The following is an 18498-nucleotide window of genomic DNA, read 5'->3' on the forward strand; positions in this document are numbered from 1 at the left end:
GCATATTGAGAGGACACCACAGAGAGGCAGCTGTTTTTACTGATGCACCTCAGCGTCCTCTTCACAATGAGAACAAATGACAGGTGAATTTAAGGGCCAGGATTACAAACAACAATACCTTCCTTTAACTTCCTTTTCCAGGCTTCAGAGCACTTGTTTAGGATTACTTTGTAAATATAAAGACAAAAATCTGCCTTCACAAATGTTATCAGTTTGCAATATAAAAATCTAACAGGTTTAAAGCAACTGCAGTATATTTGTTTCCCAAGCTTATATAAAAGGAAGGATGTACTGTGAGCAGTCCTTATATTCTTCTCAGAACTATGTGTAGTCCAGCCAAGGCTCGGTCATCCAGTATATTCAAGATGATTGCTGGCTCTCTGGTTCTACTGAAAGATTCAAGGGCAGAGAAAAATCAGAAATAGATTTCAACTGTCAGAACTACCAAGCAAAAAGAAAACTCTTCTAACATTTGGAAGCAGATAAGAGTTGGAAGTCAATGGCCCAGTTTTGTATATTGATTGATAAAATACTTGTTACTCATAGTTTTTAACTGGTCAATATGTGTGTGCTTTTTTTTTTTCTTGGTGCTGACCTATAAAGAGTATTAAATATTCATGGGAGAAGCAAACCAAACATATGTGACTGAATTTGTCTTCCTGGGCCTTTCACAGGACCCACACACACAAGTCCTGCTCTTCTTCCTTTTTCTGATCATCTACCTGCTGACTGTGCTGGGAAACCTGCTTATTGTTGTGCTCATTCACATAGATTCCAGGCTCCACACACCCATGTACTTTTTCCTTAGAAACTTGTCCTTTGCTGATCTCTGTTTCTCTACTACTACAGTTCCCCAGGTGCTAGTCCACTTCCTGGTCAAAAGGAAAACCATTTCCTTTGCTGGATGCTCAACACAGATAGTTGTTCTACTTCTGGTTGGGTGTACTGAGTGTGCTCTGCTGGCAGTGATGTCTTATGACCGGTATGTAGCTGTCTGCAAGCCCCTGCGCTACACCACCATCATGACACATTGGGTATGTGCCCAGCTGGCCATAGGGTCCTGGGCCAGTGGAGCATTCGTGTCTCTGGTGGACACCACATTCACGTTGTGTCTGCCCTACCGAGGCAACAATATCATTAACCATTTTTTTTGTGAACCTCCTGCCCTCCTGAAGCTGGCTTCTGCAGACACCTACAGGACAGAAATGGCCATCTTTGCAATGGGTGTGGCCATCCTCCTAGCTCCTGTCTCCCTGATCCTGGTCTCCTACTGGAATATCATCTCCACTGTGATCCAGATGCAATCTGGGGAGGGACGGCTCAAGGCTTTCTCTACCTGTGGCTCCCATCTCACTGTTGTTGTCCTCTTCTATGGCTCAGCAATATTTGCCTACATGAGACCCAACTCCAGGATAATGAATGAAAGAGATAAAGTGATTTCTGTTTTCTACTCAGCAGTCACACCCATGCTGAACCCCATCATTTATAGTCTGAGGAACAAGGATGTCAAAGGGGCTCTCAGGAGGGTGACTGCAAAATAGTTTTTTTGAATGTGGGAATCTCTGATTTTGATGACAGTTTTAGGGATGTGGAGAGAAGTGACTTTATTATAAAATTTCCCCATTTTCATTCCATTCCTACATTTCTTTTTTCTTCTCCTATTTTCCCACATGTCTTCTCAAATAAGTTCAGCATATTGCCTAATCAAAGCAAGGGACCTTGGTAGACACAGGAAAGTAATATAGAAAGGAAAAGAAGGGAGAAAAATATAGAAAGAAAGGAAGGAAGGAAATGAAAAGTTGATGAATAAACAGTCACTACTCTGCAAGCCCATACAAGCTAATAAGGAAATCAAAACAAGTAGACAACTGGACATCAAAAAAACAAAGAAGCAAACAAAACTATCACAAATACAAGAATGTATTTCTGGCAAATGGATTCATTTTCTTCATTGAAAATGCATGCACTTGCATGCATTCATCAAATATATTTTGAATATATCATATATTTCAGGTATATTTCTGGAAGATCAGGCTATAGATGTAAAAAAAAGTAAAGTCTTGATGGTGTTATATTTCTAGCATAGCTTAAAATTCTCATTTTAACAATATCTGAAATTTTAAAGGGAGAATATTTAATGAACAGCAAATGGCAGAATTTTTCTAAGAGTATGTATATGTTAAGAAAATAATGAGCTATAAAGATGAAAGTAAGACAGAATCTAGACTGAAAAACACTCTTTTTTGTACTGAAGAATTTGCCCATCATGTAATTCTGAAAATGTTGAATATGGAAAATTTATAAGACAGTAATAGATAATGAGGATGAAGTTAAGAAAATGAGAACTGTGGCACTACTTTATGCCTTGGTAAGACATTTATAATGCAGACCATAGTTTTACATATTATGACTTAAAATGATTCCTAGGTTGTTTTTTGAAAATATTGCTCAGTACACGATGGAGTAGGGAAGTTGATCTTAGGATTCTCCATTTGTAATGAGTCCCAAGTGATTCTTAAGCACACTAAAAATTGTACACTGCATTTTAGGTAATGGAATGGCTTTTGTAGAAGCCAATTGTGTAATTATTTGCTTAACATCTGAGTCATCCATTAGGCTGCAAATTCCACGGCAGTAAAAATTGTGACTGCTTTGTTGATCTCTACATTATCATTTATAGTAAAGTATCCAGCCATTGTTATTGCTCAAGAAACATTGTTTTCGAATGAATGGATAAAGCTAGAGTTTAAAAGAGAGATATGGGCTAGAGAAATCGATCTTCAAGTTTACTGTATATATTTGCAAGTGAAATTTGACATATCTCAAGATATGTGCCAAAGGTTTTAATCAGAAAACCAAGCTTATGCATTGCAATCTTGAAGGAGTTATATTAAAATGCAAATTCTTGGTCCTATTATAGACCACGGGGTGGCAAAGATGGAGGCAATACAGATGTTTTGTAACAATATCCCAAGGCAAATCTGAAGTGCAATTGTGGATGAGATGTGATGTTCAAGAAAGATAGTGGGAAAGAATCCAAGACAGAACCTTGCAGTTACCAACATTTCAAGGTGGAAGTATAGCCAATCAAGTCTGAGGCAGCAAGAATCAGAGAAAAAGATGGAGGGTCAGATGTGGTGAGAGGAGTGACCGTCCAGGAAAGATTTCTCAAATGACTCAGAGTTTTATGTATTACTGATAAAAGCCTATTGAATTTGTCAATTTGGTCACTACTGACCTTGGCAAAGATTATTACAGCAGAATAATTGAATGGCATAATTATAGACTTTTGGAAATCATACAGAATCAATTTGTGAGGAGGCAACTTTTAAGTTGAAAACTGAAGGATATAAGAGTCAACCAGATAAAGGTGTGATGGGGGGTGGTGGTAAAAGGCTAGAGTCCTTTTCTTTTTACTAAAAGAGGCTTTTCTCACTCTTAATATAACAAAAATATTCTATGTCATCTTCCAATTCTAGTTCTAGTTTTGATACCCCAAATCTGGATTCACCTTTTGGTGGGTGTCAAGTCAAAAGACACAGCTAAGGCAAAGTCAAGAGAAGGAAGGATTTCTTGTTTTTCTTGCCTTTTCTGTATTCTTTTGCTCCCTTAAGATCATTAATTACTGAGACCTGCTCAAGGGCTAGCAATATGGCCCGACTTAGACCACAAAATGTTTTAGGTGAAAAATGCCTGCTTCCTATGTCAAGGAAGCCATGCCTGGTTCTCTTTATACAGTGATCCCCTACCTAATCTGCTTACAGTTTTCCTTTATGTAAAATAATACTATTTGCTTTAGCATAGTAGTCAGCAAACTTTTTCTGTAAAGGGGTAGAAACTAAATATATTTAGGTTTTGCAGGCCACACTGTCCCATCACAACTACTATTGCCGTGGGACAGCAAGTCATAGACAATACAAAGATGAATGTGGGCCCATAAACTTCCCCAGGTGTGTTTATCAATCCCTGTTCTAACAGATAAATCTCAAATCTCAGTGGTTTAACAAGCAGAAGCTTATTTTTCACTTATACAAATTCTAGTTGAGAGATGGAGTGGAAGATGTATAGACCTAGGTTGACAGAAGTTCTGCTATTTGCAGGTTTCATGGTTATCTTGCATGTCAATATCCAGAAAAATGAAGATTAAAAGGTTTTTCATTGGTAGGTTTTGTGCCTGAGAAGGAGCACACATCATATTCCATTGGTTGAAGTTCAATCACATGGTCCCATATATGCACAGAAAGAAGAGGGACATGAACCTGGGGTGGACAGCCTGACATTAGACTGTGTTTTAACCATTAGATCTTTAAAAAATCTAGAATTTATTTTAGGAGAATATATATATATTCATGTATTATGAATTAATATGGTACTATTTCCCTAAATATTTAGCCATTTTTTCTAGTATGGTTACTCATCTTTTCCCATTAATATCAAATACACCATAAAATATACTAAATTTCAATATGAATATTGCATATTTATCAGCTACTACACTTTGTTATATTTCAATTACTATAGTTTTAGTTGGTAGGACATCTCTCTTATATATCATCTATTCTACAATTTTCTACCTCTTAGCTTATCCAAATTCACTTTTAAAAATGCCATTAAAGTTTTGATAGTTATAACTTTGAATTTATAGGTTATTTAGCAAAAAACTAATATATTGTGTTTAAATAAAATAGTAATCTTTGTATGTACAAACATAGCATGTTCCTCTATTTCATCAGTGAAGATATATACAGGCACTTACATGCATATACATTGCTATTATAGAGACTATTCTATATTCATACCTCAATTTTTATGGAGAAGAAGCTATGACACACACATAGCAGAGTCCATGCTCTCATGGAATTTTCATTTTGGAAAGCGGAAACAGAGAGTGAGCAGGTAAACCAAGGTGTAAGAAAGTTTTACATAATGATAAATACAATGAAAAATATTAAAACACAGTGTGTGATAATGCCTTTTGGTTTGGGTGCATGACACTTTAATCGGTAACCTTTTTGAAAAGTTAAGATTTTTAAGATGTGAATGACAAGAAGTAGTAAGACAAGCAGATTTGACAGAAAAACATCACAGGCTAGGAGAATAGCTACTAACTGGCTCTAAAGCAGAAATAATTTTGAACCGTGTAATGGACAATAAGAAGGTCAAAGGAGTTAGAGTGAATGTAAGAGAGCACAGATTCATATATGGACTGGGTAGACACAGCAAGATCATGTGTATCCTTCTTGAAAAGTGAAATGCTCTGATATGTTTATGATGGTCAATCTTAAACCATCATAAATAGTTTAAGGAAGGAGAAAGGGAGAAAGCAGATTATAGAGGGACAAGAATGGAAATAAGAAATAGCTATTGTGGAACAATAGGCAACAGATTATGGTGACTGGACTAAGATGCTTTGGGGAGAGACTGCAACAAGTGCCCACACTTGGAATGTATTGTATAGATGAAACCAGCAGGATTTACTGGAGTCAATAAGCAAAAAGAGAAAACAATGTCTATTATTTGTTGTACTATAAATGGTAGCAGCGCAGCATATTTAAGCTACTAAAGAATAAGTGTGTATTTGTATGTTCATGTGAGTCCTCCTTTTCAGCATAAATACATATCTGTAGACTCACACATCTATACATGTCAAACATACCTTTTACAAGTGTAAGGATATTTCAATATAACCTTGAGATAATGGAAAACCAGTCTTGTTTCTGTGCTTGTTTATCGTGAAATAATAAACATAGCTGTTTACTTGCAACCTTTGCTGATGCCTTGTTTTTCTCTTTTACTCATTTTAGTACTTTTGGAATTTTAGGCAGCATTAAAAAGTCTCCATGTCAAAAACAAAACAAGCAAAAATAAACAAATAAAAAACATCTGTTGGAGTGTCCAGACAGGGGAGATTCCATGATGGCTGATGCTTGGAAAAAGGAGGAGTGAACATGATGCAAATACATTCAAACCACTACTAGTGTGGGCATTAAACTAGGCTGCTAACATGATCTTTTAAGAAGGTCGTGTGTGCATGCTCAGTCGCATTCAACTCTTTGTGACCCACTGGACCATAGCCCAGCAGGCTCCTTTGTTTATGGAATTTTCCAAGCAAGAATACTGGAGCAGGTTGCCGTTTCCTCCTCCAGGGGATCTTCCCGACCCAGGGATTGAACCTGTGTCTCCTGCATCTCCTGCATTGGCAGGCGAATTCTTTACCACTGAGCCACCTGGAAAACCCTTTTAAGAAGGTCAGTTGGTCTAAAATTTGTACAAAACTCAAGTCCCTGACCCTGATAACTACATCTCATCAGCTGTATGGTCCTTGCTTAGGCTTCCCAGTTGAAACTTTCTTTTTTGGGACCTTATATTGGTTCAATATGGATTCCTCCAAGTCAGAGGTCACGTCTGAAGTTTGCAAAACCTCCCTCCCCATTTAACACTGCAGTTAATTGGGAAAACAAAGAGTAAATTTTAAATACAATGTGATCAAGTAACAAATGCTGGAGAGGGTGTGGAGAAAAGAGAACCCTCCTACACTGTTGGGGGGAATGTAAGTGCAGCCACTATAGAAAACAGTATAGAGATTCCCCCAAAAGAGAAAAATTGAATTACCATATGATTCAGCAAGCCCACTCTTCGGCATCTATCTGGACAAAACTACAAGTCAAAAAGATACATGCACCCCTTTGGTCATACCAGCACTATTCACAATAGCCAAGATGTGGAAATAAACTACGTGCACATTAACAGATGAATGGGTGAAGTTGTGGTATAGGTATATAATGGACTACTACACAGCCATAAAAAAGAATGAATTAATAATGAAGTATAATTACAATATTTAATTATGATATGAATAACTATAATTAAACAATTATATTGAGTACAACTAGTATATTTTATTGATTTAATTATATACTTGATTTAATATTAATAATTAATTATAATTATCACATGCTGTGCTTAGTTACTCAGTCATGTCTAACTCTTTGTGACCCCATGGAGTTAATTAACAACTAATGAATTAATTCATTCTTTTTATGTCTGAGTAGTATTCCACCATATATATGTGCCATACCTTCATCTGTTCATCTGTTAATGGGCATTTAGGTTACTTCCATGTCTTGGCTATTGTGAGTAGTGCTGATACGAACATAGGGTGCATGTATCTTTTTGACGCAGTTTTGTCCAGATAGGCGTCCAGGAGTGGAATTGTTGGAGCATATGGTAACTCAATTTTTTTTTTTTTTAAGAACCACTATACTGTTTTGTATAGTGGCTACACTAACTACATTCCCCCCAACAGTGTAGGAAGGTTCTCTTTTCTCCACACCCTCTCCAGCATTTGTTATTTGATCATATTCTATTTAAAATTTACTCTTTGTTTTCCCAATTAACTACAGTGTTAAATGGGAAGAGGAGTTTTTGAAAACTTGGGACAGGACCTCTGACTTGCAGGAGTCCATACTGAACCAATATAAGGTCCCAAAAAAGAAAATTTCAACTGGGAAACCTAAGCAAAGACCATACAGCAGGGACAAGGACCTTGAGTTTTATACAAATTTTAGACCCACTAACCTTCTTTAAAGGGTGGTTATAGGAAGATGGGGGCTTCACTGATGGCTCAGATGGTAAAGAATCTGACTGCAATGCAGAGGACTGGGTTTGATCCCTGGGTCAGGAAGATCCCCTGGAGTAGAGAATGGCTACCCACTCCATTATTCTTGCCTGGAGGATTCTATGGACAGAGGAGCCTGGTCAAACTACACAGTTCATGGGGTCACAAAGAGTTGAACATGACTGAGTGACTAACACTTTCACTTTTGGAGACTTGAGTTCAATCCCTTGGTCAGGAAGATCCCCTGGAGAAGGCAGGTGGCAACCCACTCCAGTGTTCTTGCCTGAAAGATACCATGGACGGAGGAGCCTGGTGGGCTACAGTCCAAAGGGTCGCAAAGAGTTGGATATGACTGAGCAGCCAAGCCCAAGCACATAACAGGAACATGGATGGAAATAGAGATCATCATACCAAGTGAAGTAGGTCAGAAAGAGAAAGAAGAATACCATAGAATATCCCATATATGTGGTATCTAAACTATAACACAAAGGAACCTACTTACAAAATAGAAACAGACTCACAGACACAGAGAACAGACTTCTGGTTGCCAAGGAAGAGGAAAGGAGGAGGAGGGATAGACTAGGAGTTTGGGGTTAGCAAATCAAACCATTACACATGGAATGAATAAACAACAAGGTCTTACTGTATAGCAGAGGAAGTTATATTCAATATCCTGAGATAAGTCATAATGGAAAAGAATATAAAAATGAGTGTGTATATATATATGTATATAACTGAGTCATTTTGCTATATAGAGAAAATGAATACAACATTGTAAACCAAATATAATTCAATAAAAACAAATAAGTGAATAATTAAATAAATACAGTCTCATACATATCTCATAAATTACTTCACAGAAAGACAATTTAAAATAGCATTTGACAAGTAAAGCTACATTCTTCATTTTTCTATTAAAAGATATACTCTCCACTATGGTGGAGTCATACTTTGTCATAAGTATTTCACTTTTAGCAGAAAACTTCTGACTTTGAGGAGGAATGAATTTTGGTGTCAAGCTATAAGCTCTCCCAAGATGGTGAAGTGTGTTCAAAGCATATATTTTCGTAGGACCCTCCTCAAGGCCCCCATAACCTCTTTATTCCTCAGGCTGTAGATGAGGGGGTTCAGGGCTGGGGTGACAATCGTGTAGAAGACAGAGATGATGTTGTCCTGCTTGGGGCTGTGGAGGGAACTGGGCAGAACATACATGAATGTGGCCGCTCCATAGAACATCCCGACCACAGTCAAGTGGGAAGAGCAGGTGACCAGGGCTTTCTGCCTCCCTTCATTTGAGGGCATGTGGAGCACAGTAAGTAGGATTAGTGTGTAGGAGGCAAGAATAGCAACAACAGGTGGAATCAGGAAGGTCACACCAGTCACATATAACATGAGTTCATATCTAGAGGCATCTTCACAGGCCAACTTCAATAGAGGTGGAATTTCACAGAGTAGGTGGTTGATATTCCGGGACATGCAGAAAGGGAAGTGCATGGTATACAGAGTATGACATAATGAATTCAAGGAAGCCAGGACCCAGGGTGTGGCCACCATGAGCCAGCAGACCCTTGGCCTCATGAGGACCATGTAGTTCAGAGGATGACAAATGGCCACATACCTGTCATAGGCCATGAAGGCCAGTAGGAGGTCCTCTGCACCACCCACTGTCAGTGCCAGAAACATCTGAAAGGCACAGCCCCCAAAGGAGATGGTGTTTTCACTGAGCAGAAAATCTATGATGGCCTTGGGAGTGACAACAGATGTGAAGAGGAGGTCCATGAGAGAGAGCTGCCCGAGCAGGAGGTACATGGGCACATGGAGCCAGACATCCACTGTGATGACCAGGAGCAGCAGGCCATTGCTGGTGAGGGCCAGCATGTACAGGACCATCATTGTAGCACAGAGCAGCTCAGGAGACCCACTGTCATTCAGAATCCCCGTCAATATGAAGCCACTTCCCAGGGTGGAGTTCCAGTGCTCCATTCTGTGTTGTTTCTTTAGTTGCCTAGAACCAAGTAGATTCTTGGTGAATTTTTGTTATGATGGCTCCATAGTTTTGTAACATCAGAGGCCCTGTAGGATGGCCAATCCAATGGTAACTGATTTTTCCTCTTGATCTCTCAATTTCTGACTCTTTATATCTTGATAAGAAGAACCCATCTAGTTGGAGAATAAGCATCACAGTAATAGCTAAACAGTAAGAGGTCACTACATGAGAATATTATTCAGGATCTAAAACCGAAATATGTATCTCCCCAGAAAGATCAAATCACCTCCCTTCTAACAATAAAGCAATATTCTGACATCCATGCTTCTGATTTTTCTGGTACTTAGGTTTTAAGTATAATGTTTAATCAAATGATTTACATACCCAGTCAGTGTTCTGCATAGGCCTATTTTGAAAACGGACTACTAAAACAGGTACAGAAATGTGATTTCAATAAAGCACCTCAATATACTTCCCCAAATAACTTATGTTCACTTTGCTTACAGCGTTCAAAACTGTAGTCACAGCCTCATTAGAAGAGACAGAGTATGTCCGACTTAGTTCACTGGACCAGGCTCTCACTCTATGAGCCTAAGAGGGAAGGGATGATAGACTGTCTGAAACTAGAGACTGGTGAGTTTGAGGTACTGTCACTATTAAAGCTAAACCTTTAGGATTAATGAAAAAAAAAAAAAGGAGTCATTTTTAAACAGGTTATGATAAAATGTCAGCCTGAGAATACTTAGAAATATGACAAAAAAATAAGGACCTACTCAGGAAATTCAGATTGTTTGTTTTGGGCAGAAGTGGTAAAAGATGTCAGAAACAAAAGAGTTTGTGTTGTATGTTGTAATCAGGCTCAATAATCTTAGCTTCTTGCACTGTATCCAGATCCCCTTCTCCCTCCTGCAGGGCCAGGGTATCCACACAAGACTGAGGAGCCACAAAGAGGAGGAAGATGAGTTCGTGTTCTGGAAGCTGCTCTTGGGGTGTGGTACCCAATCTCAGGGAGAAAACCAAAGAGGGATCTGAGGTTGACAGAAATCAGCCTCATGCATCTTAGGAACCGGACAGATAAATCCAACTCTGAACATAGGAATCTGTAAGTGAAACATATTTCTCTAAGTCATTTCCCTCTACAGTGTCACAGATTTGACATTTACTGGTTTCTATTAGTCCCTATGGGGTTTACAGGATTTTAATGGTAAAAAGGTGTTAGAGCATGTGATAGACCTATCAGGTGCTTTTTAAAGTTCCTTTGGAGGCATTTATTATAATCTAAGTGTAAATACGTTCATCAGAAGCCAGAAAAGGTACACGGGGTCTGAAGACAGGTCCTGATGTTTTCACCAGGAAGTAGATACCCTGGCCTGGGATGTAGCATAGAATCTTCCATCAGTCCTCACTGATTCCTCTTCATTTTTAGAAAGCCAAGAATAGAGGGAGTTGGGATGAGGTATAGAGCCCAAGCACCAGAGATCCTAGAAGACAGAGTAGCTGAGGTTCTTAGGTCTGCACTGGGTGTCATCTTTTAAGAGGCTGCACACATCCCTGAAAGTGAGACAATATTCTTACCTCAGGTGGTTGAGAAACCCAGCTGCCTAACCACACTGACTACCCAGGGGATTGTTTGAGGGTCAAGGAAGATCCAGTAGAAAAGGAGAAGGAAGGGGACTTCCCCGGTGGTCCAGTGGTTAAGATTCTGCACTTCTATTGCAAGGAGCAAGGGTTCAAGCCCTGGTCTGGGAACCAAGATCCCACATGCAGTACAGTGCAGTCAAAAGAGTTGAATAAATAAAATAAAGTAAAATAAATTTTCTATGAAGAGAAGGAAGATAAGACCTTTCCAGCAGTATTTGTAAAATTTGTAAATTTGTGAAATTTTCGCTAAGTTGGATTAGAAGTCTGAGGAGTCTGACCAAGAGAAGTATAGGACTCCTGTTCCTTCAGCTCCTCTACAGATGTGCTCTGGAAATGTGGCACTTACAGATAGAGAGCTAATTGAGTCCTTGGGCCTTGGAAGTTTCTATAGAACAAGAATATGGCTTACCTCTTCTCAAACCTGTAGAGAATTAGGAGAAACTGCTTCTGTCACACAGCTCCTCAAGTAAGTGTCTCATCTAGCCATGATGCATTTGTCAGACAAAGTTCATGGGTACTGATGCTACTCTTGCTGAGGTCTGGGGGAAAAAATATGAAAGCAGTGGGAATCTGGAGAAAGTAGATATTAGAAGGGCTGCTCAAAGGAGACCCAGCAATGACTGATCTCACTGTCCCTGGGGCCAATACCAAGCCAGGGCCTGTCCTGGGGGAAGCTGCCCAGTTTCCTCATCCCATAACCCCACCCCCTCTATTCTACCCCTGTGTTTAGAGGGGATAGCCTAACCTCTCAGCCGAAATGGTCTCCCCTAGAAATGCTGGTGATAGAAACAGGATGGTAATGAATCCCTTTGGGCCTGTTTCCTGGTGCTGTCTCCCTGCACTCTTCTCTCACTAAATGAGCTTGGAGGCCCTGGGTTTCTATGTCGCCTAAGGGAGGCACTGATGGCCTGTTTCCAAATTACTGACAGAACTGAGCAGGAAGCAAAGGTCCCTTTCTTGGCCAGCCAGCCTTCTACCCCAGATTTAAGGTGGGTTTTAGGGCATCTGTGGAATGTTGCTTCTCACCTCCATAACCCTGGCCTCTCTTATCATCCTCTTAGACTAGACCATTTAATTCAATATGGCTTTGTTCTGTGAAGTCTGTAATTACCAGGTCTTCCCTTCATTGACCTTTGTGTGAAAGTCACTCAGTCGTATCCGACTCTTTGTGACCCAGGCCTGGGGGAATTACAATCCAAGCCAGAATTCTCCAGGCCAGAATATTGGAGAAGGTAGTTGTCCCCTTCTCCAGGGGATCTTCGCAACCCAGGATTCAAACCCAGGTCTCCTGCATTGCAGGTGCACTCTTTACCGTCTGAGCCACCTCTGGCAATCTGTTGTATCCTCTACATAAGTATGTGTCTTTGATGTTATTATTGTCTGTTATTGTATGTTATTATGCAAATCTGTGAATATTGCGCAGGAACAATAAAAAGAAATAGAGACAGTACTGAAGTTGGAGAATGTTAGTGTTAATGAAAATCTTTTAAATGCTCTCAGAGAAAAATGACAGATTTCCCACTGACAAAGACAGATACAGACAGAAGATAGTGGAGTTTTCACTGACAGTAATCAGACAAGAAAGAAACATCTTCAAAAGCAATGAGGGAACATAACTGACCACTTGAAGTTCTCTCTATGCATAGATAAATAACCACTAGAGAGTGAAAACAAATTGCAAACAGAAGCACAAGACTTTGCCACCAAAGATGCCCCAATAAAATAATTTCAGCAAGGAAAAATGTGATGTCTAGGGATGTTTATAATACAGGAAGCAATAGTGAACACGGAAATTGACTCAATAAATATGTTGCTAATTTTAACTGACCAATAATGAACATATTTGTATTTCAAAACAGTACAATTGAAATTCTTGACAAAAATCAAAAGATGGCAGGGGAATTTTCCTATTGGTATTTAAAGAAGATTGTCGAAGTAGAATATTAAAAGCTTCATATATATTTATCTCCAATTATTATTTCCCACATTTTTTCATTTTTATTAAGGTACAATTTTCATACAGGAAAGTTCACCATTTTTAGTACATATTTTGCAGGTTTTGACAAATATATATAGCATATAACCATCATCAAAATCAAAATAGAGAAGTTGTATTGACTCCCCAAATTCTCTGTTACCCTTTGGTGTTCATATCCCACCCTCACCCAAATTCTTGCCAACTCTGATCTGTTTACTGTTGCTCCTATTTTTGTGTTTTTCTGCATGTTATATGAATGGTTTCAGATATTTTGAATCTAGCTCCTTTCATTTAACATCATATGTTTGAGCTTCACCCAAATTCTGCTATTAATAGTCTGTTACCATTTTTTGCTGAGCAGTGTTCAGTTGTGTGGGTGTATCATAATTTGTTTCTCCATTCACTAGTTAAAGGACATTTGTGTTGTTTCCAGTTTCTGTTGTTTTGTGGAAAAAGTCACTCTAAATATTCACATATAGGTTTTTGAGTAAACATAAGTTGCTATTCACTTGGGTAAGTACCTAGTAGTGAGCTTGTTCGGTTATGGTAAGTGCATTAAGTTGATAAGGAACTGTTTTCCACTGTGACTAATCCATTTTCATTCCCAATTTTATTCTCATTTTTCATTCTGTTAAGCGATAAAATATAGAATCTTTAAATTCTGATTAAAAGTGAATAAAAGTGCTTACTTTGGGAGCACATATACTGAAATTGGAACGATACAGAAAAGATTAGTGTGGCCCCTGTGCAGGGATGACAAAAGATTCATGAAGTGTTCAAAATTTTTGCTCATTGCAATACTATTCACAACTGCCAGGACATGGAAGCAACCTACATGTCCATTGACAGATGAATGGATAAAGAAGGTGTAGTACATATATACTAATACAATGAAATATTAGCCATACACAGGAATTTGAGTCAATTCTAGTGAGACGGATGAACCTAGAGCCTGTTATACAGAGTGAAGTAAGTCAGAAAGAGGAAAACAAATGTTGTATTTGAACATGTATATATGGTGTCTGGAAAAACGGTACTGATGAACCTATTAATATTTGTAGAGCAGTACTTTGGCCACCTCATGCGAAGAGTTGACTCATTGGAAAAGACCCTGATGCTGGGAGGGATTGGGGGCAGGAGGAGAAGGGGACGACAGAGGGTGAGATGGCTGGATGGCATCACCGACTCGATGGACATGAGTTTGAGTAGACTCCGGGAGTTTGTGATGGACAGGGAGGCCTGGCGTGCTGCAATTCATGGGGTCGCAAAGAGTCGGACACTGACTGAACTGAACCAAACTGAACAGAGATGCAGACATAGGGCACAGCGGGGGAAGGAGAAGGTAGGACGGATTGAGAGAGCAGTACTGAAACATACATTACCAGAGGTGAAACAGACAGCGGTGGGAATGTGCTGTATGACACGCGGAGCTCAGCCCAGTGTTCTGTGACAACCTGGGGGTGGGTGGGGAGGCAGGTGGCAAGAGGGAAGGGACGTGTGTAAGTCTATGGTGACTCACGCTGATGGATGGCAGAAATCACCACACTGTAAAGCAATCATCCTGGTATTAGCATTTAAAGAAAAAAGAAGACTTTGGGGTAATGAGCGGGGTCATTTCAGCAAGTAAACAAGGATGTGCAATTCAAGACAGAAAGTCACTTGGGCTCACACACACACACATACACACACACACACACACACACACACACACACACACACACGGAGTTGGAAACTGAAAATTAGTGAGTTAAATCCTGACTATTTAGCAATTCTGGAAATATTCTTAAAATTGTTTAAAGTCTTTCTGAGATATGTAGATTATAAAGATTTATTGTCTCTTCTGTGGAATGTAGCTATTAATCTCTATGCCCTTTTAGGCTCATTGGTAATCATTAGTAATGGTATTAAAATCCACATTTTATAAAATATGTAAACAGTCATTTCTTTGTCAGACAGATGACTCACACACCTCTGTCACTGTCTGACAAGCGCTACTCTAGCGCTGAGGGGTTGAGTGAGGGCAGCCTGATTAAGGTGGCATGAATCATGAATGGTAGAAAAGGATCAGAAGCTGTAGGTACAGTTAAGTCTTTCAAGACTATTTGCTCTGAGAAATGTTCTGAGAAATGGAAGGGGGAGCTTCTTTAAGATGGGAGATACTGGAGCATGTGTTTAACCTGTAGCAAATGTTCTTGTAAGGAGGGAGATGATACAGAGGGAAGCAGGAAATTCCAAGACCAATATCTTCGAGAAGTGAGAGAGCCTGGCTGAAGAGTACTGACAGAGGATCTGGCCTCTGATGGCCTCTTTTTTATTTGACAATGGAATATGAGTCATAAAAAAAGCAATTCTACCATTTATATAGCAGTGTCGATGGACCTAGAGAATATGATGGACTCTTTTGAAAGAAAAAACACTATGTGCAGATGGGCTGGTAAATGTGGTATTGGAAGATGAGGGAGCCCTATATGACACCTTCTCTTTTCTCAATGATGCAAAGTCATAAGCTAAGAGTCCAGGGCATTTTTTAAAAGAATAACAGATTTATTAGGGTAGGGCAATAAACACTATGTCCCTGGAATTTAAGACTGAATATTGCAAAAAGATTATTTCCATATCAGTGTATGAGTTACATACAATTGCAATTAATATACTAATATGATTTTTTAGACATTTAGCAGATGACTCAAAAGTTTATCAGGAGGAATAAACAGATGATAAAACTTTAAGAAATATAAGGAAATATGGGAAAGGATACCCCTTACAAAACACAGACACTAGAGAACATACCTAGAAATACCCCCTACTGCTCTACTTCTAAGAAGACACTTTATAGTCAAGGGATTGTAAATAATAATGAGAAAATCCATGATAGGAGAGAGTTATTAAGGAAGCTAAAAGTAAAATCAGCTATTTAGAAACATATTAACTTAAAGTTTCACCATCCATCATGTACCACAAAAATTAATTACAGAGAAATTAAAGCTAAAGTCACTTGTGATATTATTAAACAGATCTAAGACAAATATGCAAATTTCTCTGAACAAAAAATGGGAATTGTAATGGCACAATCACCTTAAAAATACAAAGGAAAAAAAAAATACAAAGGAAAATATAAATATGTGAAACTACATAAATATTGTAGCACTTCTCTATCCAGCATATTCCACTACATATCTAGGTAATAAACTAAAAATAAATGTTGGAACATGAATAACTGTCAAATCGTTGGGGACCTTTGTTTATAAAGAGCTAAAATAAAGAGTTAAAATGAAACCAAGTAAGTAATATAAATGAAAATATCTGTTACATTTTCATTGATATGTTTAATAAATTAGCAAAGAGAGTTCATATGATGAGACAGCCCTAGAAAGAGTACAGTGAGGCAGGCACTCTCACCTAATGCTAGCCAGTATGCAAACAGTTTCTAACTTTCTCATCGGCAGTCAGCTCTGGCTCTTTGTAACAAGAATTAAAATTTATTTTGCCTATATCCAGTAATTTCACTTCTAGGAATTTGATCTACCATAAAATCATACATTCATGTAAGAAAATTTGGGGGAACAAAATTAAGTGTAAGCAAATCCCTAAATACATTATATAGGATTCAAATGATGATACTACAATAGTCATTTATATTGATCATTTATCAAGACTATTTACTAGTTATTCATATAACAGCTAGCATATATTAAGCACTATTTGCCAGGCTCTGGTCTAAGTGTGTAATTATCTATTCAAGTCCCTACAAATCATCATGAAGTTATCATAAATCCTACTATTATCATCACTTTTCAGTTGAGCAAACTGAGACACAAATGGTTCAGTTTAATGTTCACAAATGATAAAGTGACAGCAGAGATTACACTCGGCACTCTGACCCCCTCCCTCCCTCCTCCTCTTCTCTCCACCCCTACACTGTAGCGTCCCTTCTTCACAAGGAAGAAGATTCACCAAATTTTAAGCAACAATAAAGCAAGACCTTAACCAACATATACAGAACTATTTGGTAAATTGCATGCATGAATAACCCAAAAAGTGAATGCCAAACTTGAGAGTCCCTTGGACTGCAAGGGGATCCGACCAGTCCATCCTAAAGGAGATCAGTCCTGAGTGTTCATTGGAAGGGCTGATGCTGAAGTTGAAGCTCCAACACCTTGGCCCCCTGATGAACTGACTCATTTGAAAAGACCCATGATGCTGGGAAAGATTGACGGCAGGAAGAGAAGGGGACGACAGAGGATGAGATGGTTGGATGGCATCACCGACTTAATGGACATGAGTTTGAGTAACTCCAGGAGTTGGTGATGGACAGGGAGGCCTGGTGTGCTGTGGTCCATGGGGTCGCAAAGAGTCGGACACGACTGAGCGACTGAACTGAACTGAAACTTTATAGGTGATTTTTGCTTCTTTCTAAATTTTATGTTTTTATAATGAATTTGGATTATAGTTTCATCAATTAGCTTTTGCCTTTGCATTATTGTTGATCTAAATAGATTAAGTAATTTAAGATAGTTCTGTAAAAAAAAATATTTCTGAATCTTTACAATGCCCTATCCACAAAAATAATCCCAATGATGTGAGCAGGAGTACTTTGTCACCTCTTAACTGAATAGACTGAAGTTACCAGATTTGTCCAAAATATTCCCATACTGATAAATCAAACGACAGAAATAAGGCATATTTAAGGTAGCTAGAAAACTTTATATATATATAGAGAGAATTTATGTATATATATATATCCTTCCTTTCATGTGGACACAGAGATATACATATACTCACTTAACAATTGTTTTGATGTTTTGAAAATTTTCTGTATCTATATAAACTATTAAAAAATTCAAGCAATATATACAATAGATGTATCTATGGCTGTATCTCTAACCCTAATTTCAAATTGAGGAATTCCACATTCAGTTTTATTGGTTTCTATCTTTTAATTTTAAATCAAGTCACTATTAAATTTTCCCATTTGGATTTTTCCATTATCTCAACAAAAACTGTCCCTTGAAACTGAAGTAGATGCATAGACACAAACTGATTCTTCTTTCCAAATAATTATTTGAAGAACAGCTACATAACAGACAAGAAGTCCAGTATATCTTCTGAGGATTCTTATTCCTGCAACAGTCTAAGAATCTTGTTCAAACAAGTGAAGTCTTCTGATTTTAAGAGGCTATCGGAGTTTGCTCAGACTAAATCTACTGCTATTGATCACTGATACATGATATTGATTGAAACTTAGTCCCCTACCATGTCTATTTTGTAACTGTG

At 38.4% G+C, this 18498-nt stretch overlaps 2 protein-coding genes and 1 non-coding gene across 3 annotated transcripts; 2 read left to right on the forward strand and 1 right to left on the reverse strand.

Annotated features, from left to right (window-relative positions):
• The first annotated feature begins 617 nt into the window (after positions 1 to 617).
• On the forward strand, positions 618 to 1541 carry LOC122694277 (olfactory receptor 2D3-like). Its single transcript, XM_043902849.1, has one exon. It carries the CDS (start codon positions 618 to 620, stop codon positions 1539 to 1541), a length of 924 nt encoding a protein of 307 aa, XP_043758784.1.
• A 7127-nt stretch (positions 1542 to 8668) lies between these two features.
• Positions 8669 to 9601, reverse strand: LOC122694327 (olfactory receptor 2AG1-like). Its single transcript, XM_043902980.1, has one exon. The coding sequence runs from the start codon at positions 9599 to 9601 to the stop codon at positions 8669 to 8671; it is 933 nt and encodes a 310-aa protein (XP_043758915.1).
• A 4304-nt stretch (positions 9602 to 13905) lies between these two features.
• LOC122703580 lies at positions 13906 to 14011 on the forward strand. Its single transcript, XR_006343531.1, has one exon. It is a non-coding gene; the product is annotated as a U6 spliceosomal RNA (small nuclear RNA).
• Positions 14012 to 18498: the final 4487 nt, after the last annotated feature.

The sequence above is a fragment of the Cervus elaphus genome, chromosome 1 (assembly GCF_910594005.1).
Source record: "Cervus elaphus chromosome 1, mCerEla1.1, whole genome shotgun sequence".
Taxonomy (NCBI): domain Eukaryota; kingdom Metazoa; phylum Chordata; class Mammalia; order Artiodactyla; family Cervidae; genus Cervus; species Cervus elaphus.